The sequence below is a fragment of the Triticum aestivum genome, chromosome 7D (genome assembly GCF_018294505.1).
Source record: "Triticum aestivum cultivar Chinese Spring chromosome 7D, IWGSC CS RefSeq v2.1, whole genome shotgun sequence".
Classification (NCBI taxonomy): Eukaryota; Viridiplantae; Streptophyta; class Magnoliopsida; order Poales; family Poaceae; genus Triticum; species Triticum aestivum.
The window spans coordinates 49,122,145-49,146,716 of NC_057814.1; the positions used below are offsets into that span (position 1 = coordinate 49,122,145).

General features: G+C 46.8%; 1 protein-coding gene across 1 annotated transcript; it reads left to right on the forward strand.

Annotated features, from left to right (window-relative positions):
• Window positions 1-22,420: 22,420 nt before the first annotated feature.
• Window positions 22,421-24,355, forward strand: LOC123167185 (UDP-glycosyltransferase 91C1-like). Its single transcript, XM_044585016.1, has one exon. It carries the CDS (start codon window positions 22,455-22,457, stop codon window positions 24,030-24,032), a length of 1,578 nt encoding a protein of 525 aa, XP_044440951.1. The 5' UTR covers window positions 22,421-22,454; the 3' UTR covers window positions 24,033-24,355.
• Window positions 24,356-24,572: the final 217 nt, after the last annotated feature.

Genomic DNA, 24,572 nt, shown 5'->3' on the forward strand with positions numbered 1-24,572 from the left:
GATGGGCAGTGATTGCCTCTGAGCTGGCATGCTTCCGGCCTGAGTGACTCCGCAGAGGTTCAAATTTGGCCTCCTCTCTGTAGCTTGTAGGGTTCCGGTTGGCGTGATAATCAAGAACGGTCAGGATGCAGGAGAGTAAACGGACAGCACGACGTATAGTTCAAGATTAAAAGATACGAGAGGTGATTATTCCTTCTGACAAACTGGTGGTGAACCATACCATTATAGTCTAAATAAGTTGGAGGCAGCAATTTTCATCCTCATAGTCCAATCCAGAAAATTAGCAAGGCGGGTTGCATAAATCCACCAAAATAAATCTCCATTAAATCTATTATGATGCAACCTACGTGCAACAATGGCTCCCAAATTATAAGATTTGTCTGCTAACACAGCACTCCTAATAATACTGAGGTCGGGGACACACATGTGACATGCTTCATCCTTACCATTTATGCACCTACCTATGAAGAGAGCAAAATAATGTATAGCAGGAAAATGGATGCTCCCTATGGTAGCTTGTGCTATATCTCTAGATTCCCCCATAGTTATATTAGCAAGAAAATTTCTAAATTCAGATTTGCGAGGTTCACTAGCACTACCCCATTGTGGAAGTTTGCAAGCGGTGGTAAAATCCTCTAAGTCCATCATATAAGATTTTTCATAAGATCAAACAGGACAGTTGGAGAATTGCGTGAAGATGAAAATTCAAACCTCCTCACAAAGGAACTAGTGAGATAGTGGTACTGGCGGCACTTTTCTTCCTCGAAGCTCACAAGATCAGCGTTACGCAAATATGCGTTAAATTCATTCATAAATCCCGACTTCTCTTAAGAAATTCTTGGAAGGCCATTCACAGCGGACGGACCTCCCGGTGCGAGGCAATCATATTTGGGCCTCTATGCTTCTTCAACTTGCTGGTTCCTTCGGCTTCGCTTGAAGACCCCTGGTAAAATTTTCCTAAGCATATTTTTCCTGCAAAATTTCTGAAATTTTTAGCAACTTCAAATAAAAAGTGAACCAAGCTCAACAAAATTGATAGCAACTACTCCTACAAGTGCCTAGAGCCTATATCAATGCATTAGGACTACTTGGAACCATATAAATTTTGACATGCAAGCTCAATAACATGGTCACCTAGGCAGCACAAATTTGCAATGAATAAAGCACTAGAGCAAAAACTAATTGGGCCAATGGAGGAGTCACATACCAAGGAACAATCTCCCCAAGCAGTTTTCTGAGAGGTGCTTTGAGCAAGGAGATCGAAAATCGCTGCAAAATTAGCTAGAACTCGTGCTTGAGCTGGATGGTGATTTTTTTGGGAGGAAGAAGAAGTGTGTGGGTGCAGGAATAAGTGGAGGGGGGCCAGCATGGGCCCACGAGGCAGGGGGGCGCGCCCTGGACCCTCGTGGCCAGGTGCTTGCTCCCCCTGTTGTCTTCTCAGTTCCAGATATTCTCAAATATTCCAGAAAAAATCATATTCCATTTTCAGGGCATTTGGAGAACTTTTATTTTTGGGGTAATTTTATATTGCACGGATAAATCGGGAAATAGATAGAAAAATACTACTTTTACTTTATTTCAACTAAATAACAGAAAGTAGAAAGAGGGTGCAGAAGGTTGTGCCTTCTAGTTTCATCCATCTCATGCTCATCAAAAGGAATCCATTAACAAGGTTGATCAAGTCTTGTTAACAAACTCATTCCGAATAACATGGAACCGGAGAAATTTCAAATGACACTATGTTACCTCAACGGGAATATGCACATCTCCAATAATAAGAATATCATATTTATTTTTGACAGTAGGAAGTGCAAATTCAAAACCTCCAAAAATAATCGATGGAATTTTTCCAATAGAATTGATACTGTGGACTTGAGGTTGTTTGCTCGGAAAGTGTACCGTATGCTCATTACCATTAACATGAAATGTGGCATTGCCTTTGTTGCAATCAATAACAGCCCCTGCAGTATTCAAAAAAGGTCTTCCAAGAATAATAGACATACTATCGTCCTCGGGAATATCAAGAATAACAAAGTTCGTTAAAATAGTAACGTTTGCAACCACAACAGGCACATCCTCACAAATACCGATAGGTATAGCAGTTGATTTATCAGCCATTTGCAAAGATATTTCAGTAGGTGTCAACTTATTCAAGTCAAGTCTACGATATAAAGAGAGAGGCACAACACTAACACCGGCTCCAAGATCACATAAAGCAGTTTTAACATAGTTTCTTTTAATGGAGCATGGTATAGTTGGTACTCCTGGATCTCCAAGTTTCTTAGGTATTCCACCCTTAAAAGTATAATTAGCAAGCATGGTGGAAATTTCAGCTTCCGGTATCTTTCTTTTATTAGTAACAATTTCTTTCATATACTTAGCATAAGGATTCATTTTGAGCATATCAGTTAATCGCATACGCAAAAAGATAGGTCTAATCATTTCAGCAAAGCGCTCAAGATCCTCATCATCCTTTTTCTTGGATGGTTTGGGAGGAAAAGGCATGGGTTTTTGAACCCATGGTTCTCTTTCTTTACCATGTTTCCTAGCAACAAAGTCTCTCTTATCATAACGTTGATTCTTTGATTGTGGGTTATCAAGATCAACAACAGGTTCAATTTCTACATCATTATCATTACTAGGTTGAGCATCATCATGAACATCATTAATATTATCACTAGATTCATGTTCATTACCAGATTGTGTTTCAGCATCAGAAATAGAAATATCATTTGGATTCTCAGGTGTTTCAGCAATAGGTTTACTAGAAGCATGCAAAGTCCTATCATTTTTCTTTTTCTTCTTTTTAGAAGGACTAGGTGCATCTATATTATTTCTCTGGGAATCTTGCTCAATTCTCTTAGGATGGCCTTCAGGATACAAAGGTTCCTGGGTCATTTTACTAGTTCTAGTAGCCACTCTAACAGCAAAATCATTATTCTTACTATTCAATTCATTGAGCAAATCATTTTGAGCTTTAAGTACTTGTTCTACTCGAGTGGTAACCATAGAAGCATGTTTAGTAATGAGTTTAAGTTCACCTTTAACTCTAGACATATAATCATCCAAGTGTTCAATCATATAAGCATTTTGTTTTAATTGTCTACCAAAATAAGAATTAAAATCTTCTTGCCTAACCATAAAGTCATCAAACTCATCCAAGCATTGGCTAGCAAACTTAGTAGGAGGGATTTCAGCTTTATCATATCTATAGAGAGAATTTACCTTTACTACCTGTGTCGGGTTATCAAGACCATGAGTTTCTTCAATAGGTGATGAAATAAGATCATATATTTCTTCAACAGGCGGTAAATTAAGACCATGTATTTCTTCAATAGGAGGTAAATTCTTAACATCTTCAGCTTTAATACCTTTTTCTTTCATAGATTTCTTTGCCTCTTGCATATCTTCAGGACTGAGAAATAGAACACCTCTCTTCTTCAGAGTTGGTTTAGGAATTGGCTCAGGAGCTGGCTCAGGAAGTGTCCAATTATTTTCATTTGTCAACATATTATTCAATAAAATTTCAGCTTCATCCGGTGTTCTTTCCCTGAAAACAAAACCAGCACAACTATCCAGTTAATCTTTGGAAGCATCGGTTAGTCCATTATAAAAGATATCAAGTATTTCATTTTTCTAAAGAGGATGATCAGGCAAAGCATTAAGTAATCAGAGAAGCCTCCCCCAAGCTTGTGGGAGACTCTCTTCTTCAATTTTCACAAAATTATATATGTCCCTTAAAGCAACTTGTTTCTTATGAGCAGGGAAATATTTAGCAGAGAAGTAATAAATCATATCCTGGGGACTATGCACACAACCAGGATCAAGAGAATTAAACCATATCTTAGCATCACCCTTTAATGAGAACGGAAATATTTTAAGGATATATAGGTAGCGAGACTTCTCATCATTAGTGAACAGGGTGGCTATAGCATTTAATTTAGTAAGATGTGCCACAACAATTTCAGATTCATAGCCATGAAAAGGATCAGATTCAACCAAAGTAATTACATCAGGATCAAAAGAGAATTCATAATCCTTATCAGTAACACAGATAGGTGAAGTAGCAAAAGCAGGGTCAGGTTTCATTCTATCATTAAGAGATTGCTGCTTCCATTTAGCTAATAACCTCTTGAGCTCGTATCTATCTTTGCAAGCTAAAATAGCTAAAGCGGCTTCTTTTCCAAAACATAACCCTCAGGAACAACAGGCGATTCATATTTATTAGGGGGAGAATCTTCATCATCACTTTCATCAATGTTATCAATTTCAATAATTTCATTCTCTCTAAACCTAGCAAGTTGTTCATCAAGAAATTCACCAAGTGGCACAGTAGTATCAAGCATAGAAGTAGTTTCATCATAAGTATCATCCACATCAGAAGTGGCATCATCAATAACATGCGACATATCAGGATTAATAGCAGAAGCAGGTTTAGGTGTCGCAAGCTTACTCAAAACAGAAGGTGAATCAAGTGCAGAGCTAGATGGCAGTTCCTTACCTCCCCTCGTTGAGGGATAAATTGTTGTTTTTGCGTCTTTCAAGTTCTTCATAGTGACCAGCAGATATAAATCCCAAGTGAATCAAAGAATAGAGCTATGCGCCCCGGCAACGGCTCCAGAAAATAGTCTTGATAACCCACAAGTATAGGAGATCGCAACAGTTTTCGAGGGTAGAGTATTCAACCCAAATTTATTGATTCGACACAAGGGGAGCCAAAGAATATTCTCAAGTATTAGCAGTTGAGTTGTCAATTCAACCACACCTGGATAACTTAATATCTGCAGCAAAGTATTTAGTAGCATGTAACGGTAGAAAAAGTAATATCTTTGGGTTTTGTAGTGATTGTAACAGTAGCAATGGAAAAGTAAATAAGCGAAGAACAGTATGTGAAAAGCTCGTAGGCATTGGATCGGTGATGGAGAATTATTCCGGATGCGGTTCATCATGTAACAGTCATAACATAGGGTGACACAGAACTAGCTCCAATTCATCAATGTAATGTAGGCATGTATTCCGAATATAGTCATATGTGCTTATGGAAAAGAACTTGCATGACATCTTTTGTCCTATCCCGTGGCAGCGGGGTCCTAATGGAAACTAAGGGATATTAAGGCCTCCTTTTAATAGAGTACCGGAACAAAGCATTAACACATAGTGAATACATGAACTCCTCAAACTATGGTCATCACCGGGAGTGGTCCCGATTATTGTCACTTCGGGGTTGCTGGATCATAACACATAGTAGGTGACTATAGACTTGCAAGATAGGATCAAGAACTCACATATATTCATGAAAACATAATAGGTTCAAATCTGAAATCATGGCACTCGGGCCCTAGTGACAAGCATTAAGCATAGCAAAGTCATAGCAACATCAATCTCAGAACATAGTGGATACTAGGGATCAAACCCTAACAAAACTAACTCGATTACATGATAGATCTCATCCAACCCATCACCGCCCAGCAAGCCTACAATGGAATTACTGACACACGGTGGTGAGCATCATGACATTGGTGATGGAGGATGGTTGATGATGACGACGGCGACGGATTCCCCTCTCTGGAGCCCCGAACGGACTCCAGATCAGCCCTCCTTAGAGGTTTTAGGGGGGCGGCGGCTCCGTATTGTAAAACGCGATGAATCCTTCTCTCTGATTTTTTTCTCCCCGAAAGTGAATATATGGAGTTGGAGTTGAGGTCGTGGAGCGTCAGGGGGCCCACGAGGCAGGGGGGCGCGCCCCCACCCTCGTGGACAGGGTGTGGGCCCCCTGACGTGGATTTTTCTTCTAGTATTTTTAATATTTTCCAAAAAGATGTTCCGTGGAGTTTCAGGTCATTCCAAGAACTTTTGTTTCGGCACATAAATAACACCATGGAAAGTCTGCTGAAAACAGCGTCAGTCCGGGTCAGTTCCATTCAAATCATGCAAGTTAGAGTCCAAAACAAGGGCAAAAGTGTTTGGAAAAGTAGATACGACGGAGACGTATCAAAAACCTGTGCCACATCATTGGCCAGGACGAATGGTTCGGCTGCATACGCAAGATTGTTGAGATCCACTGTTGTCATTCCGTACTGCGGGTCTTCCGTTACCCCGCCTCGTGTCATCTTGACCCATTTGCACCGAAACAAAGGGACCTTCAAACCACGTCCATAGTCAAGTTCCCATATGTCCTCTATGTAACCATAATATGTTTCCTTTCCCATCTTGGTTGTTGCATCAAAGCGGACACCACTGTTTTGGTTGGTGCTCTTCTTATCTTGGGCGATCGTGTAAAATGTATTACCATTTATCTTGTACCCTTTTAAAGTCATTATATTCAAAGATGGTAACTGGGACAGCGAGTACATGTCATCTTCAATAGAGGCGTCATGCATGGTACGTGTCTGCAACCAGCCGGCGAAACTCCTGGTTTGTTCGCGTGTAATCCAGTCATCAGACCGCTCCGGGTGTTTGGAGCGTAGAAAATTCTTGTGTTCGTCCATATACGGAGTGACCAAGGCGGAATTCTGTAGAATTGTGTAGTGTGCTTCAGTGAGAGAATAAAGTCAATTCAAAACTCAATGACCTCCTCATTTTCATGGCCCTTGGAGATGCTTCCTTCTGGCCTAGCACGGTTATGAACATATTTCTTTAAGACTCCCATGAACCTCTCAAAGGGGAACATATTGTGTAGAAATACAGGACCCAAAACGTTAATCTATTCGCATAGGTGAACTAGGACGTGTGTCATGATGTTGAAGAAGGATGGTGGGAAAACCAACTCGAACTGACAAGACATTGCACCAAATCATTCTCTAACCTTGGTATGATTTCTGGATCGATTACCTTATGAGAGATTGCATTGAGGAATGCAAATAGCTTCACAATGGCTAATTGAACGTTATCCGGTAGAAGCCTCCTCAATGCAACCGGAAGCAGTTGCGTCATAATCACGTGGCAGTCATGAGACTTCAGGTTCTGGAACTTTTTCTCTGAAATGTTTATTATTCCCTTTATATTCGACGAGAAGCTAGACGGTACCTTAATACTGAGCAGGCATTCAAAGGAGATTTCCTTCTCTTCTTTGGTAAGAGCGTAGCTGGCATGACCCTGATGTATGCCGTCTTTTCCGTGCATACGTTGCTGGTCCTCTCGTGCCTCAGGTGTATCTTTTGTCTTCCCATACACGCCCAAGAAGCCAAGTAGGGTCACGCAAAGATTCTTCGTCACATGCATCACGTCGATTGCGGAGCGGACCTCTAGGTCTTTCCAATAGGGCAGGTCCCAAAATATAGATTTCTTCTTCCACATGGGTGCACGTCCGTCAGCGTGATTCGGAACAGGTTGTCTGCCAGGACCCTTTCCAAAGACTACCTTCAAATCCTTGACCATATCATGTACATCAGCACGAGTACGGTGGCGAGGCATCGTCCGGTGATCCGCCTCACCTTTGATATGCTTCCCTTTCTTTCTTACGGGATGCCTGCTCGGAGGAAATCGACGATGTCCCAGGTACACATTCTTCCTACAATTGTCCAAATATATACTGCAGTATCATCCAAATAGTGCGTGCATGCGCGGTATCCCTTGTTTGTCTGTCCTAAAAGGTTATTGAGAGCAGGCCAATCATTGATGGTCACGAACAGCAACGCCTTTTGGTCAAATTCTTCCCCCATGTGCTCATCCCACGCACGTACACCTTTTCCATTCCAAAGCTGTAAGAGTTATTCAACTAATGGCCTTAGGTACACATCAATGTCGTTGTCGGGTTGCTTAGGGCATTGGATGAGCACTGGCATCATAATGAACTTCCGCTTCATGCACAACCAAGGAGGAAGGTTATACAAACAAAGAGTCACAAGCCAGGTGCTATGGTTGCTGCTCTGCTCCCCAAAAGGATTAATGCCATCTGCACTTAGACCAAACCATGCGTTCCTTGCATCATCTTCAAACTCCTTCCCATACTTTCTCTCGATTTTTCTCCACTGCGACCCGTCAGCGGGTACTCTCAACTTTCCGTCTTCCTTACGGTCTTCTCTGTGCCATCGCATCGCCTTGGCATGCTCTTTGTTTTGGAACAAACGTTTCAACCGTGGTATTATAGGAGCATACCACATCACCTTGGCAGGAATCTTCTTCCTGGGGCGCTCGCCCTCGACATCACCAGGGTCATCGTGGCTGATCTTATAGCGCAATGCACCGCATACTGGGCAAGCGTTCAAATCCTCGTACTCATCGCGGTAGAGGATGCAGTCATTAGGGCATGCATGTATCTTCTGCACCTCTAACACTAGAGGGCAGACAGCCTTCTTTGCTTCGTACGTACTCTCGGGCAATTCGTTGTCCTTTGGAAGCATATTCTTTATCATTACCAGCAACTTTCCAAATCCCTTGTCAGATACACCATTCTCTGCCTTCCATTGCAGCAATTGAAGTGTGGTGCCCAACTTTTTCTTGTCAGCTTCGCAATTCGGGTACAACAATTTCTTGTGATCCTCTAACATGCGCTACAACTTCTTCTTCTCCAAATCACCTGCGCAGTTTCCCTTTGCATCGGTAATGGCCCGACCTAGAGCATCAGCGGGATCATCTGATGCCTCCTCTTCAGCTTCTTCCCGCATTGCCGGCTCAGCTTCTTCCCCCATTGTTGTATCATCGTATTCAGGGAACCCATGGTCAGGATAGCTGTCGTCGTCCTCTTCTTCTTCATTTTCTTCCAACATAACCCCTCTTTCTCCGTGCTTGGTCCAAAGATTATAGTGGGGCATGAAACCGGACTCAAACAGGTGGACGTGAATGGTTCTTGATGTAGAGTAATTGTGATCATTCTTACAACCAGCACATGGACAAGGCATAAAACCATCCGCCCGCTTGTTTGCCTCAGCAGCAAGCAGAAAAGTATGCACGCCATTAATGAACTCGGGAGAGCATCGGTCATCATACATCCATTGTCGGCTCATCTTCATTACACAACACCGAAAAGACCAAATTAATACAAGTTCATACATATATATTGTTCATACAACACTTAAATGCAACAAACAAATAACTCTCTAGCTAAAGCATTTAAATGCAACAACAAATGCGATCAAGATCGCAACTAAGGTAACAATTGATCCAACAGCATAATAATACCAAGCCTCACTATCAATGGCATATTTTCTAATCTTTCTAATCTTCAAGCGCATTTTCTCCATCTTGATCTTGTGATCATCGACGACATCGGCAACATGCAACTCCAATTCCATCTTCTCCCCCTCAATTCTTTTCAATTTTTCTTTCAAATGCTCGTTTTCTCTTTTAACTAAATTTAACCTCTCGACAATAGGGTCGGTTGGAATTTCCGGTTGACATACCTCCTAGATAAAAATATCTATGTCAACTTGATGGGCATAATCTGTCATAAACATTAAATGCAACAACTAGTTTTAAAAGAGAATATACCACATCCGAATCATAACAAGGACGAGGGCCGACGGGGACGGATATCAAAACCATGGCACTATGTATAACAAAGAACGTACGGGTAAGATAATTATACGAGTAACTATATATCCAAATCACACAAACATCAATTTGGTAATGTAAAACATTCATGAACAAGAGGCTCACCACAAGGTGGTGCCGACGACGGGACGGTGTGGGCGATCGACGGTGGTTACGACGGAGATTTAGAAGGCACTAAGTAAACCACACCTACATATGCAAACTAAGTGTTATTTTTGACCTCAAATTGCATATAAATCAAATACTAGCACATATAATTCCTCCCAAATTACTAAACTCACAAATCAATCACTATATAAAGCATTGCAAGAGCTAATCTAGCAATGAGAGATGAAAGGACAAAGTTGCTAACCTTTGTGATCATTTGAATGGATGGGGGCCTTCAAATCTTGACAAATTTTGGGTAAAATGTGTGATGAGCTTGAGACGTAGAGGGGAAGAACAGAGAGGAGAGGGGAAAGGGGAAGAACAGAGCGAGCTCAGGTGGACGAAGGGTTTATGTAGGACGACCTTTAGTACCGGTTCGTGACACAACCCCGTACTAAAGGTGCTGGAGGGGCCCTAGACTGACAACATCCTGCCACCACTCACTTTAGTACCGGTTCGTGGCACGAACCGGTGAGAAAGGTTCGCCACGAACCGGTACTAATGAGAGCGGTCGGCTAGCCGTTGGAACCGGCACTAATGCACACATTAGTGCCGGCTCAAAATCAAACCGGCACTAATGTGCTTCACATTTGACCCTTTTTCTACTAGTGTCAGCCAGAAAATACAAAAAATCAATTACACTATCAGATTAAATAGTACTGATAAGTATGGACTTCTTGCAATAAAATGTGCAAAATGTGGACACATCAACTAATGACTATACTCAAAAAACTACAAACATCAAAGAAAAATTGATGATGAAGAGCATGACCGGAAATAAGAAGCTCGGTAGGTCAGATATTTTGTGTTGTCAATCGGACATCCGAAGGTAAATAGTTTCCAGTTTTCTCCATGTGAGGTTGATTGTGTAGGGTGATAGTTCTATAGGGCTTCGATGCCAGTACCTAGTTCTACAGTCTTTAGTTGATGAGTCCTCATTTTGCACATTTCATCATCAATGTTGCATCCAACGGTTCACAGTGAATCGACTCACCTAAATTGCATTTCAGTCACATGACATCTAGCCAATCTATCTAATGCAATAGACATCAAGGTTTTTGGTTACCGGTCGAAATTTCAAGATTTCGCATGGTTACCGCGTATTTTCGTGCCCCTCGGTAAATCCCCATACCAAGCAAAAAATATCATTTTTTGAATTTTTTTTAATTTAAATGCTCGATTTATAGTAAAGTATATAGGATCTAATTATTGCCATGAGAGTTGGTTCTGACATGTTGGTAGCAACCTAGTTCCTGATTTCAGAGGTCTCTGGTTAGAGTGTTTGTTCATTCACTTATTTGAATTCAAAATTCAACTATAAAATTCGTTCGAAATATGCTCGGTATTTCTCGGTAACCGTGGTAACCACGTTTACCAGTCCCCCTCGATAAAATTGCCTGATTTGGTAACCAAAATCTTGATCGACATGCAAGATCTTCTTGCGTGTTTGCAAAAACATCTAGCCAATCCCTCTTCTATCACCATGGCATTAGGTCCAAGAGTACTTTCAACAATGCATCGCACTACCCCAGCATAGTCACATGCTATAACGGTAGAACCAACATGGACATCTTGCTTTAGACAAACTGCTTCTTGGTAGGCCATTGCCTCCAAACATGTTGCGCCTGATGATTAAATAGGCAGTTTTTGATTAAATTAATCCATGAATGAATCATGAGCATGACATGGACATCATTGATAACACACTGATTACGATCTAACAGAGCATGTACTACGCACATAGTAGAAACATCTACGCATATTCCCAGTACTGCTACAACAGAAAGAAACACGAGAGGGATAAACGATGTATACCCTCCAATCGGCCACGCGGCGGCCGTGGCGGTGGCAGCAGCCGCGGCATCCTCAGCGGCCTTCTCAGCGGCGGCATGGTCGGCGTCGGTCGACATGGTGATGACGAAGGTGATGCGGACGTAGATGAACAGAAGCGAGCAGTCGCGTAGTCGCTACCCAAAAACCTAATCGCCCCTCTCCCGTACAGGATCCCGAGAGGCGGGGTTTCGGAGGCCTGCTCTCCCGTCAACCGTGTACGCGGTGAACGGGACGGAGTCGCCGGCGGCAGCAGCAGCAGAGGAACAACGTGGGCGTGGAGGCGGAGATGGAGATGCGTTCTGTTTTTTTTGCGGCGGCTAGGGTTGGCAGCGCCCCACATATATATGTGCGGCTGCGCGTGGAGAGACGTGGGCTGAACCCACGTCCAAGTCGATAGCCCATGATCAGACGTCTCAGGTCGTGGCCCTACCTGTCAAAGACTCTCCGTTCCCGACCGGCAAAAAGAAGCGCATATGAGTGAGCTCGGCTCGGCTCAATCCCGCAACCCGCAGCGCGTCATGACGAGGCGTCGCGAGCGGAGGAGGAGGAGTGCGCAAGGGCTTCTTTTCTTCTCAAGCTCCAATAGCATGAGGGAGAGAATCCCTTATAAACCACTCCAACTCTCCTTCCACTTCCGGGGTGGGACTAAACTTCCCACCACCTTGTCATGCCACCTACATGGGCCCTTAGAGATTAAATCTGAAATTGTCATATGGGCTCTAGGCCCATCTCATATTTCAACAATCCCCCACCAGATCTCAGTGACCCACTTGTCCTTTGTTCCAAACGCTGTTTTGATATACCAGCATCTCAGTGGAGACCGATTAAGGTTGAGCTCCACCTAGACCATGTAGTTACACTCCTTCACAACTGAACAATGGACTATGCCTTGAATTGTCAGTTTGGCGTCAAGAAGTTTCACCACAAGTCTCACTGATACGAGGCTGCCAAGGCCGACCCCTTGGGTGGAGCATATTAGTCACACTCCTAGCCTATTCATGAGCTTGCTAGAGATCACCCCAATCTCATAGACTGTGACCAGCAGTCGGGCTCATATAGGTGTGTTCCTCTAAAGATCGCTCTGTAGGATAGTATCTTGCTTATACATATAAGCCTTGGAACACATTAAGACAGTAGTCATCCTTTCATACAGTTTCTGAGAGTATTGCATCTCCAACGGAGTGGGTTAGTAAAGTTACTCTCCTCAGTTCACCGCTGGCTTCTTTTCCCAGGTCCTACTTCACGGGATCTCCGATCACATAGGTTGGGTTACTACCATGGCAACTCATGTGGGTCTCATACCCATCTCCCTTGATGCGCTATCTATCACAACACGTGATAGCCCTTTAGTGAAGGGATCTGCCAGATTCTTAGTCGTTTGGATATAATCCAACGCTATCACTCCGGAGTTTCTCAATTTTCTGACAGCTTTCAATCTCATTCTTATGTGTTTGTTGGACTTCATGTTGTCCTTTGAACTCTTCACCTTGACAATAACTATTTGATTGTCGCAGTTCATAAGGATGGCTGAAACCGGCTTCTCAACCACTGGCAAGTCCATCAACAGATCTCGAAGCCATTCTGCTTCGCCACCCGATGTGTCTAATGCTGTTAATTCTGCTTCCATTGTCGATCTTGTTAAGATCGTTTGCTTGCAAGACTTCCAGGAAACAGCACCACCTCCAAGAGTAAACATATACCCAGTTGTGGCCTTCATCTCATCAGCATCAGAGATCCAATTCGCATCACTATACCCTTCAAGTACCGACAGGTATCTGGTATAGTGAAGTCCATAGTTCATAGTACCTTTCAGATAGCGCATAACTCTCTCAAGAGCACGCCAATGTACATCACCCGGTTTGGAAACAAATCGGCTCAGTTTGCTAATAGAAAATGCGATGTCAGGCCTCATTGCGCTCGCTAGATACTGGAGTGAACCAACAATCTGAGAGTATCTCAATTGATCTATAGCTGTGCCTTTAGACTTTCGAATCAGCACACTAGAATCATATGGTGTTTGAGATGGTCTGCAGCCCGAATATCCAAAGCGACTCAACACCTTCTCGACATAATGGGATTGCAGAAGTGTAATCCCACCCTCATCATCTCTCAATAGCTTGATGTTCAAGATAACATCAGCCACTCCAAGGTCCTTCATCTCAAAGTTCTGAGATAGGAAAGTCTTAACCTCCTCGATCAACTGATTAGTCCCAAATATCAGTATGTCATCATACAAACACAGTATAACTCCTTCGCCCCCACCATAGCGATAGTATACACATTTGTCGGCCTCATTAACAACGAAGCCAACAGATGTCAACGTTTCATTAAACTTGTCATGCCATTGTTTAGGCGCTTGTCTCAGGCCGTACAAAGATTTCACCAACTTACACACCTTTCCTTCCTGACCATCTATCACAAAGCCATCAGGCTGTTGCATATAGATTTCCTCCTTTAGCTCTCCGTTCAGGAAAGCCGTCTTAACATCCATCTAATGAATGAGAAGACCATGCGAGGCCGCCAACGAGAGTAATACTTGAATGGTGGTCAGTCTAGCCACAGGTGAATAAGTGTCGAAGAAATCTTCTTCTTCTTTCTGGGCGTAGCCCTTGGCCACAAGTCTAGCCTTGTACTTTTCTATCGTACCGTCGGGCCTAAGCTTCTTCTTGAACACCCACTTGCATCCCAATGGTTTGCAACCATAAGGACAGTAAGCTCCCAAGTCCCGTTAGCCATGATGGAATCCATCTCGCTACGGACCGCATCCTTCCAGTAGTCAGCTTCTGGAGATGCATACGCTTCTAAAATAGAAGTGGGATTATCCTCCACGAGGTATATGAAGAAATCATCACCAAAGGTCTTTACAGTCCTTTGTCTCTTGCCCCTACCAAGGGTTTCCTCATTATCCTCCTCAGAATTTTCATCATGTGTTTGTTTATAATATTCCATCGGAATGGCAGGTTCAGGAGTCTCCTCAAATTCCTGTCTAGAAGTGCTTTGTACATCTCTCATGGGGAAAATGTCCTAAAGAATGTAGCATCCTTAGAATCCATAATTGTACCGACCTTCATGTCAGGTACCTCAGATTTCACTACTAGAAATCTATACCCAACACTATTCATAGCGTAGCCCAAATTAACACAATCCACGGTCTTTGGTCCAAGCTTACGCTTTTTGGGGATCGGCACATTAACTTTCGCCAAGCAGCCCCAAGTACGTAAGTACGAGAGTGTTGTCCTTCTCTTGGTCCACTTCTCATAAGGAGTGATCTCGTTATCCTTTGTTGGAACTTTATTCAGGACATGACATGATGTCATTATAGCCTCCCCCCACCATGCCTTGGATAAACTGACGTATCTAACATGGCATTAACCAAATCAGTTAGAGTACGGTTTTTCCGCTCGGCAACCCCGTTTGACTGGGGTGAGTAGGGAGGCGTCCTCTCGTGAATACTGTCGTGTTCCGCACAAAAGGCATCAAACTCTTTCGAGAAATACTCTCCACCACGATCTGACCGGACTCGTTTAATTTTCTTTTCAAGTTGATTCTCAACTTCTGCCTTATAGATTTTGAAGTAGTGTAGAGCCTCATCTTTAGTATTTAACAGATACACATAGCAATATCTAGTGGAATCATCTATCAAAGTCATGAAATATTTCTTTCCACCTTTAGTCAACACACCATTCATCTCACAAAGATCAGAATGTATGAGTTCCAGTGGTGCCAAGTGTCTCTCCTCTGCTGCCTTGTGAGGTTTGTGAGGTTGCTTAGATTGCACACACGAATGGCACTTAGAACCTTTGGCTAAAGTGAAACTCGGGATTAAATTCGATTTTGCTAGGCGTGTCATAACGCCAAAACTAATGTGACAAAGACGTGAATGCCAAACTTCAGATTCATTAACACTCAAATGAATATTGTTCACGACTTTATTACATAGATCTGCAAGAGAAAGGCGGAACATGCCTCCGCATTCATAACCCTTTCCAACAAATAGTCCATATTTCGTAACAACTAATTTATTAGACTCGAATACCAACTTAAACCCTTCTCTACATAGAAGGGAGCCACTAACGAGGTTCTTCTTGATGGCGGGGACATGCTGCACGTTCTTCAGCTGCACGATCCTTCCCGAAGTAAACTTCAGATCGACCGTGCCAACACCAAAAACAGAAGCACTCGCGCCATTCCCCATCAGTACGGACCCGTGACCTGTGGCCTGGTAAGAAGAAAACAATGAAATGTCAGCACACACATGAACACCTGCACCTGTGTCGACCCACCAATCGGTGGACGGCCAAACTGAAAATACAGCAAATAAATTACCGTACCCAGATGCACCACTCTCATTGTTGCTCACAATCATATTGACAGACTTGGAGTCCTGCCCTCGCTTCTTGTACTTGTTTGGGCACTTGTTGGCCCAATGTTCAACCGAACCACAAGTAAAGCAGCCCTCATCCTTCTTGTTCTTCTTGAAGGTCTTCTTACCCTTCTTCTTAAAGTCGGCACTCTGTTGGACAGCGTTCTTTCCCTTGGGCTTGTGGGAATTGGAGTTCTTCTGATGCACCATATTGGCCACAGAAGTTCCTTTGACCCCTTTTTCGTGCGAGTCCTTTGCCCTTGAATTCTGCTCAACACTCAGATGGCCAATGACATCCTCCACAGAGAATTCATGCCTCTGATGTTTTAGAGTGGTGGCAAAGTTCCTCCAGGAATTGGGGAGCTTAGCGATTATGCAGCCCGCGACAAACTTGCCCGGTAACTCGCACTTAAGAAGCTCAAGCTCCTTAACAATGCATATTATCTCATGAGCCTACTCCAACACAGGACGGTTTTCAACCATTTTGTAATCATGGAACTGCTCTATAATATACATCTCGCTCCCTGCATCGGCCGCCCCGAACTTAGATTCGAGCGCCTCCCACAAGTCTTTGGTAGACCGCACATGCAAATATGCGTCAACCAGCTTATCTCCAATCACGCTCAAAACTGCCCCGAGGAACACGACAGTGGCCTCCTTGAACGCCTTCTCCTGTTCAGGAGCGATCGTTCATGTGGGAGTCACACCGGCGACCCAGAACACTTTCATGGCCGTGAGCCATAAGGTGGCTTTAGTCTGCCAACGCTTAAAGTATGTCCCCGTAAACGGGGACGGTTTCAGTGCAGCAGCAGAACCAGAATTCGAAGAACTCCTACACATATTAGGTTTTTGGATTGATGAGTAAATAGGCAGTTTTTCGAATTAATTAATCCATGAATGAATCATGAGCATGACATGGACAGCATTGATAACACACTGATTACGATTTAACAGAGCATGTACTACGCACATAGTAGAAACATCTACGCATATTGCTAGTACTGCTACAACAGAAAGAAACACGAGAGGGATAAACGATGTATACCCTTCAATCGGCCACGCGGCGGCGGTGGCAGCAGCCGCGGCATCCTTAGCGGCCTTCTAGTCGGCCTTCTCAGCGGCGGCACGGTCGGCGTCGGTCGACATGGTGATGACGAAAGTGATGCGGACATAGATGAACAGAAGCGAGCAGTCGCGTAGTCACTACCCAAAAACCTAATCGCACGGAGTCGCCGGCGGCAGCAGCAGCAGAGGAACAACATGGGCGTGGAGGCGGAGATGCGTTCTGTTTTTTTTTGGCGGCTAGGGTTGGCAGCGCCCCACATATATATGTGCGGCCGCGCGTGGAGAGACGTGGGCTGAACCCGGTGCGTCGTGACGAGGCGTGGCGAGGCGAGCGGAGGAGGAGTGCGCGAGGGCTTCTTTTCTTTTCAAGCTCCAATAGCATGAGGGAGAGAATCCCTTATAAACCACTCCAACTCTCCTTCCACTTCCGGGATGGGACTAAACTTCCCACCACCTTATCATGCCACCTACATGGGCCCATAGAGATTAAATCTGAAATTGTGATATGGGCTCTAGGCCCATCTCATATTTCAACAGCGCCAACCCTTATAATCACATCGGGGACAAAGTCCCTGTCCACCACCTACTACCTCTTGACGTTTTCCTCGTGGGTACCCCACCCAGCTCTCAGTCTCTCACACTCGGGAAAGAATCCTATACGACCTGGTCGTACGCAGCTGAACGGGAGACCCTCTCCAGCGTCTGACAGCTGGCAATACAAATCTCAAAGCAGCAACATCTCGTTCCCTACTTCATCGTTTCCAAATCATGATTCCTCTAACCTGTTCGATTATCCAAAGCTTCCAAACACCAGCCGCCGGTATGCTCCTTGACGGCGGCCGTGCTCCTGGCGCCTCCACTCGCGGCACCGCCGGCGTATTACGAAGGCTGCATGCACCACTTAGCCGTGTCCATGCTTCTCGCTGTCAGTGTCTCACTCGCTGTTTCTTGGCACTGGGTTCACTGGATGACTCAGCTAGCTCTCATTTATTTTTCTGCCGTGGAGTTCGTTGCCACGGCCAACTACACAGCTCGGCCGCCGTCGATAATACCTTGTGCAGTTTGTCGCCATGGCTTACTTGGCGCGTGACGGAGCAGAAGCCGCACGTTCGCCGCCGGCGAGGTGTAGCCAGCGCAGGTGCATCAAAGACGACGGCGTCGTGCCCAGTGCCTGGTCGTGCCGCACGGTCGCCGCCGGCGAGGGGTCGTCAAATAAAGAATGGATGGGATCGGGAAGACTAGAGATAACAGAGGCACCGGTGCTTTGAGATTGATGTATACAGGTGTCACGAATCGAAGTGGGTCTCATCTAGGGGAGCGTACGACCTGGGTCGTATAAGATTTTTTTCCCTCACACTCCATTATTTGGTTAGCTCGTGCGAGCTGGCAGAAACCACACCAGAGCCTCTATTTTGTTGGAGTTAAACACGACTCAGTCCCCCTGGTAGCCGGTACGTGTTCAAGTTGGCTTGCATGCATGTATCCGAGTAGTACAAGACTTGGTCTCCGAGTAGTATTGTCCTGGATAGCTAGGTGCTAGTACTATTTATATGCGTGTAATCCATGTAACTTGTACCGTGGGTTTGTGAAGTAATACAAATCAGAACAGGCTCGTATCGAGCCTGTGGCAATACGCCGGCGTCTTGGGTTCACGTGCGTTGTTTCCGCCGGGGCTATATCCATCGGATCGAAAGCTCTAGCTAGCTACGTGTGTGTACGCAACAAGGATCGATCAGCTCGCCAAGGCTACTGGCTTTGCACCTCGGTGCAGCGTGCATCTCGGCGTAAAGGAGCTCGTCCAGAGTGCATCGGCTAGTAGAAGCGTTCGTCGTCGATCGTCACCGTCACCGGAAAGTACTCGGCGACGAGGTCTGGACCAACAATTGGTATCAGAGCCAGGTTGATCTTCTAGTAACGGAGGATCATGGCGGACGACGAGAAAAACAAGCAGCTGGCGGAGTACTCCGGTGCGGCAGAAGTATTTGTTGCTCCGGTGAGTTCGTCGTACCCACGATTTGATCGCGAGAACTTCGGGGTGTGGAAGGCCCTCATGGAGTGTGGTCTCCGCGCCAACGAGCTATGGGACGCGGTCGACCCAGGAGGCAACGCGTTCAAGAAGGAGGGAGCCGAGCACCGGAAGGATCGGCAGGCGGCGTCGGCGATTTACTCGGTAATGCCGATGGATGTCCTCCAGCACCTAATCGCCAAAGCAACGGCGAAGGAGGTGTGGGATACGCTGAAGCTCATGTTTGAGGGACACACCCACGTCAAGCAAGCCAATCTCCAAACTCTCCTAAGGAACTACGAGACTTTGGTCATCGGCGACAATGAGTCCGTGGATGCGTTCGCTTCACGAGTGGCTACTCTCGTCAATCGGATCCGCGCGCTTGGAGAAAACCTCACGGAGACCTCGGTTGTCCGGCGGTTCTTGCGCGCAGCCCCTCCCCGGTACCTGCAAATTGTCACGGCGATCGAGCAGTGCGTTAATCTCGAGACTCTCTCCATCGACGATCTTGTCGGACGATACAAGACCCACGATGAGCGGATGCGCTGCAATCTTGGGGACGGGAGGAACGACGAGTTTGTGATGCTCACAAGGGCGCAGTGGGTCGCTTTGTCAAAGGAAAAGCAAGACGGATCCACAAGTAGCAGCAAGAAGAAGGGGAAGCAGCGTTCGGTGAGAAAGAATTTTGCCGACTCGGATGACGACTCAGACGATGAGGCTGTACCACCACCGAGGAGGAAGTTTGACATCAGGAAAGTGAGGTGTTATCACTGTGGCCTCCTCGGTCACTTCAAGGCTGACTGCAAGGAAGCACCGAAGCAGAAGGCGCTCATGACCCAGCAAGGAGATGATGGAGACATGATGTTGATGTGTAAGCTGGTGGACGACGAGGATCCAGACTCTCAAGCGTTGACTAAAGAAATTGTCGAGCTTGCGGAAGAAAAAGTTTGCCATCATCTTCATGGTCCGGAAACTCGTATCTATGCTACAGATGCGGGGGTGGTTCTGAAGCTTATGTCGATGCTATGGGCATAAGTGCTAACTTTGCTGGATCGGATGCAGCGAAAGCAGCATGTGCTCGACCATGGAGAAGCAGTCTTTGTGTTGGTCAACTGGAGGAGAGGCCCGTAGGCGGCCGCAAAAGCGACACAAAAAACAATGACGTAATGGCGTACGTGGCGCCAGATGTCCACGAAAACAACTCGGCAAAGAGCGTTGCAGGCGGTCGTCAAGTAGCGAGTCGAGGCGAGCGAGGCACACGCGTTCTCTTGCAAAGCCCAGCCATGTGCGTCGGAGGGCGCAGCCTAGCAAAGGACGGGTACCCAGAAGAAGCCGATCACTCCAGCGAGTTGGGCGGTGGTGGCCACTGCAAGCTAGCAGCTCAAGCATCACCACGTGGAGGCATGGTGCATGGGCCAGAACGTGGGCAACATCCAGAGGAAGGAAAAGACCCACTTGGGGAAGTGTCTCATGGTTCATACGTGGTGGCACCTGGAACTTTACTACGTGTAAATGATGCAGCACCAATCTCATGCGCAGGGGGTGCAGTAGCATCACTTGGTGGTGGCCAGTCAGCAAGTATGTCCAGTGCTCTATTTGTCAGCCTAGAAGCGAGCATCGGTGGTGGCTCGCAGTTGCTAGCAGAATTGTACGCAGAAGATGACGTCACTTCGGCACCTATGTCGCCTCCGAAAGTACTGGAGAAAACGACACGTCCATCTACAACCGATCATCTACATCTGGAGTTACACTCATATCCGGAGAAATTTCTTCAGACGATTAACCCGGTAATGGTGAATGGGAGTGGGCGACGGTGTCTAGCAAGCGCCGAGGAACCGGCGGAATTTGTGGACGCAAATACGAAGGAGTGTTGGAGTCATGCTATGAAAGAAGAGTTGGGGTCGATCCATGACAATAATACATGGGAGCTTGTGGATCTTTCCAACAATGAAAAGGCGATAGAGCTCAAGTGGCAATTTAAGGTCAGGAAAGATGTTGAAGGGTGCATGAAGCACAAAGTGAGGTTTGTGGCCAAAGAGTATGTGCAAGAGGAAAGTATGGACTTCGAAGAAGTGTTCGTTCTCATTGCAAAGCTGGAGTCGGTGAGATTACTCATCGCTCTCGCGGCTCAGGAATCATGGAAGATACATCACATGGATGTAAACTCCGCGTTTTTGAACGGCGAGATAGAAGAAGATGTGTATGTGAATCAACCGCCGGGTTTCATCAAAGAGGGAGAAGAGCACAAGGTACTGAAGTTACACAAAATCTGTATGGGCTATCGCAAGGACCTCGGGAGTGGAACATCAAACTTGATCGGACATTGATTTCTCTTGGATTTGAGAAAGCCCCACTAGAGCATGCAATGTACAAGAGAGGTGAAGGGAGGGATCGTCTACTAGTTGGCATCTACGTCGACGACCTATTAATTACTGAAGCAGATGAAGAAGTGATTGCAAAGTTCAAGCTACAGATGAAAGAGCTTTTCAAGATGGATGATCTAGGTCTTTTGAGCTACTACCCCGGGATAGAGGTACATCAAAAGACGGAGGGGGTCACACTATGCCAGGAGGCATACACAAGAAAGGTACTTGAAAACTATGGCATGAAAGATTGCAATCCAATTGACGCTCAAATGAAACCTCATCTTGAGCTAATAAGAAGGGCGAAGCACCCGCAGTTAATGCAATAGAGTATATTGCAGCTGCAGCTGTGATATGTGAAGGTGTGTGGCTAGGGTGGCTACACGGTGATCTCATGGATCGAGATCTGGAACAAGTGGTGCTCAATGTTGACAGTGAGTTTACAATTTTTCTACGCGAGGATCCAGTGCGGCATGATAGGAGCAAGCATATTGATACGATGTATCACTACATGAAAGACGGCGTGGAAGAAGGAAAGATGGAGGTCAACTACAATCGCACTGATGATAAGCTGGCGGACATCCTAACCAAGGCTTTGGATCGAGAGATGTTTTTGGAGATGCGAAAAAGGATCGGCGTCGGAGCTGTGACGTGACGACGTCGTGTTTAGGGGGGTGATTGTTGGAGTTAAACACGACTCAGTCCCCCTGGTAGCCGGTACGTGTTCAAGTTGGCTTGCATGCATGTATCCGAGTAGTACAAGACTTGGTCTCCGAGTAGTATTGTCCTGGATAGCTAGGTGCTAGTACTATTTATATGCGTGTAATCAGCCATGTAACTTGTACCGTGGATTTGTGAAGTAATACAAATCAGAAAAGGCTCGATACGAGCCTGTGGCAATACGCCGGCGTCTTGTGTTCACGTGCGTTGTTTCCGCCGGGGCTATATCCATCGGATCGAAAGCTCTAGCTAGCTACGTGTGTGTACGCAACAAGGATCGATCAGCTCGCCAAGGCTACTAGCTTTGCACCTCGGTGCAGCGTGCATCTCGGCGTAAAGGAGCTCGTCCAGAGTGCATCGGCTAGTAGAAGCGTTCGTCGTCGATCGTCACCGTCACCGGAAAGTACTCGGCGACGAGGTCTGGGCCAACATATTTTACTTTGCTCCATCGACCCGTTGCGAGCAGATGGAAATCGCAGCAGCGGCTGCTGACTCCGGTGCCGGCGAGCTGGACGTGGTGGTGTTCCCGTGGCTGGCGTTCGGGCGCATGATTCCGTACCTGGAGCTCTCCAAGCGCCTGGCTGCGAGGAGCAACGCCGTGACCTTTGTCTCCACGCCACGGAACCTCGCCCGGCTCCCGCCCGTGCCGGCGCACCTGTCCGCCCGCCTCCGTTTCGTGCCGCTGCCGCTGCCGGCCGTGGAGGGCCTGCCGGAGGATGCTGAGTCAACGGCCGACGTGCTGCCCGACAAGATGGGCCTCCTCATGAAGGCCATGGACGGCCTTGCCGACCCGCTCGCGGCTTTCCTAGCGGACGCCGTCGCCGCCGGGAGGAGGCCGGACTGGATCATCCTCGACTTCTGCCACCACTGGGTGCTGCCCATCGCCGACCAGCACAAGGTACCGTGTGCGCTGTTCCAAATCCTCCATGCTGCCATTGCGGCCTTTTTGGGGCCGCGGTGGGCGAACGCCGCGCACCCGCGCACGGAGCCGGAGGATTTCACCGTGCCGCCCAAGTGGATCCCCTTCCCGTGCACCACCTTCTTCCTCCGCCACGAGGCTCAGTGGGTTGCCGGCGCCTTCCACGCCAACGCATCTGGCGTGTCCGACATGGACCGTCTATGGCACATCTGGGAGCGTTGTCGCCTCACCATCCACCGCAGCTGTGAAGAACTGGAGCCCCAGATCTTCAGCCTCCTCTCCGATCTCTTCCGAAAGCCCGCCATCCCTGCCGGGATCCTGCTACCGGCGGTGCCCGACGACCGTGATGAAGACCACCCACAAAACAGCTCAGGCGGTGTCAGCCGTCCCAAGGTCCTACGATGGCTGGACGACCAGCCCCTCAAGTCTGTCATCTACGTCGCGCTGGGCAGCGAGGCACCACTGACGCTAGAGAACATCCATGAGCTCGCGCTCGGGATAGAGCTCGCCGGTGTGCGCTTCCTTTGGGCTCTACGGAAGCCGGCTGGCACCGGCAACGACGAAGAGTTGTTGCCAGCCGGGTTCGAGGAGCGAACCCGGTTGCGCGGGCCGGTCTGCACAGGGTGGGTGCCGCAAGTGACGGCGCTTGCGCACGGCGCCACGGGTGCATTCCTGACGCACTGCGGGTGGGGCTCCACCATTGAGAGCTTCGCCTTCGGGCTCCCGCTGGTTATGCTCCCGTTCATTATTGACACGCCCATGATTGCACGGGCGATGGCGAAGAGAGGGATAGGTGTGGAGGTGGCGAGGGACGAGAGCGATGGCTCGTTCGACAGGGATGGCGTCGCAGTGGCCGTGCGACGTGTCATGGTGGAGGATGAAGGAAAGGTGTTTGCAACCAACGCCAAGAAGCTGAAGGATCTTGTCGTGGACCAGGGGCGTCAGGAACAATACATCCACGAGCTCGAGGACCACTACCAGAAAAACTTCGTTTGCCGACGGCCAAGGGCAGGCCGTAGGCGTAGAAAAGCCGTCGGCATAAATACATATATGCCGATGGGGCCGTCGGCATATACGAGGCCGTCGGGACCGCTCGAGGTACGCCTACGGGGCCCGTCGGCATAGGAGCGGCCGTCGGCATAGCCCTTGCCGTCAGCGCTGACCGTTTGACGACGTTGAGCCTACGCCGATGGGTGGTAACGGCGGCCGTCGGCATACCCGTGCCAGCCCTATGCCGACGGCTATGCCGTCGACATAGACCTGGCCCATACCCCTCTGCCATGTCATCGATCTGTGTGCTATGCCACGTCATCGATCCGTGGGACTGCACCTCCGTGTGTGCACAGATATGCCGACGGCCTAGCCGTCGGCATACATTTTTTTAGTTTTATTTTAAATTTCGCTTTATACTACCTATAGCAAATATATGCCTACGGTATAGCCGTCGGCATAGGCCCCTCTGCCACGTCATCGATCCGTGCGCCATGCCACGTCATCGATCCGTGGGGCTGCACCTCCGTGTGTGCACAGGTATGCCGACGGCCTCGCCGACGGCATACTATTTTTTTATTTTTACTTTATTTTCTCATTTTTACTTTATTTTAGTTTTTGTTTTTGCATAAGATAATTATGCCTTATCTAAAAAAACATACCCTGATTGTATAT

What these genes read in the sequence shown, in the direction of transcription:
- LOC123167185 (XM_044585016.1), top strand. Translation starts at nt 22,455, where the DNA reads ATGGAAATCGCAGCAGCGGCTGCTGACTCCGGTGCCGGCGAGCTGGAC.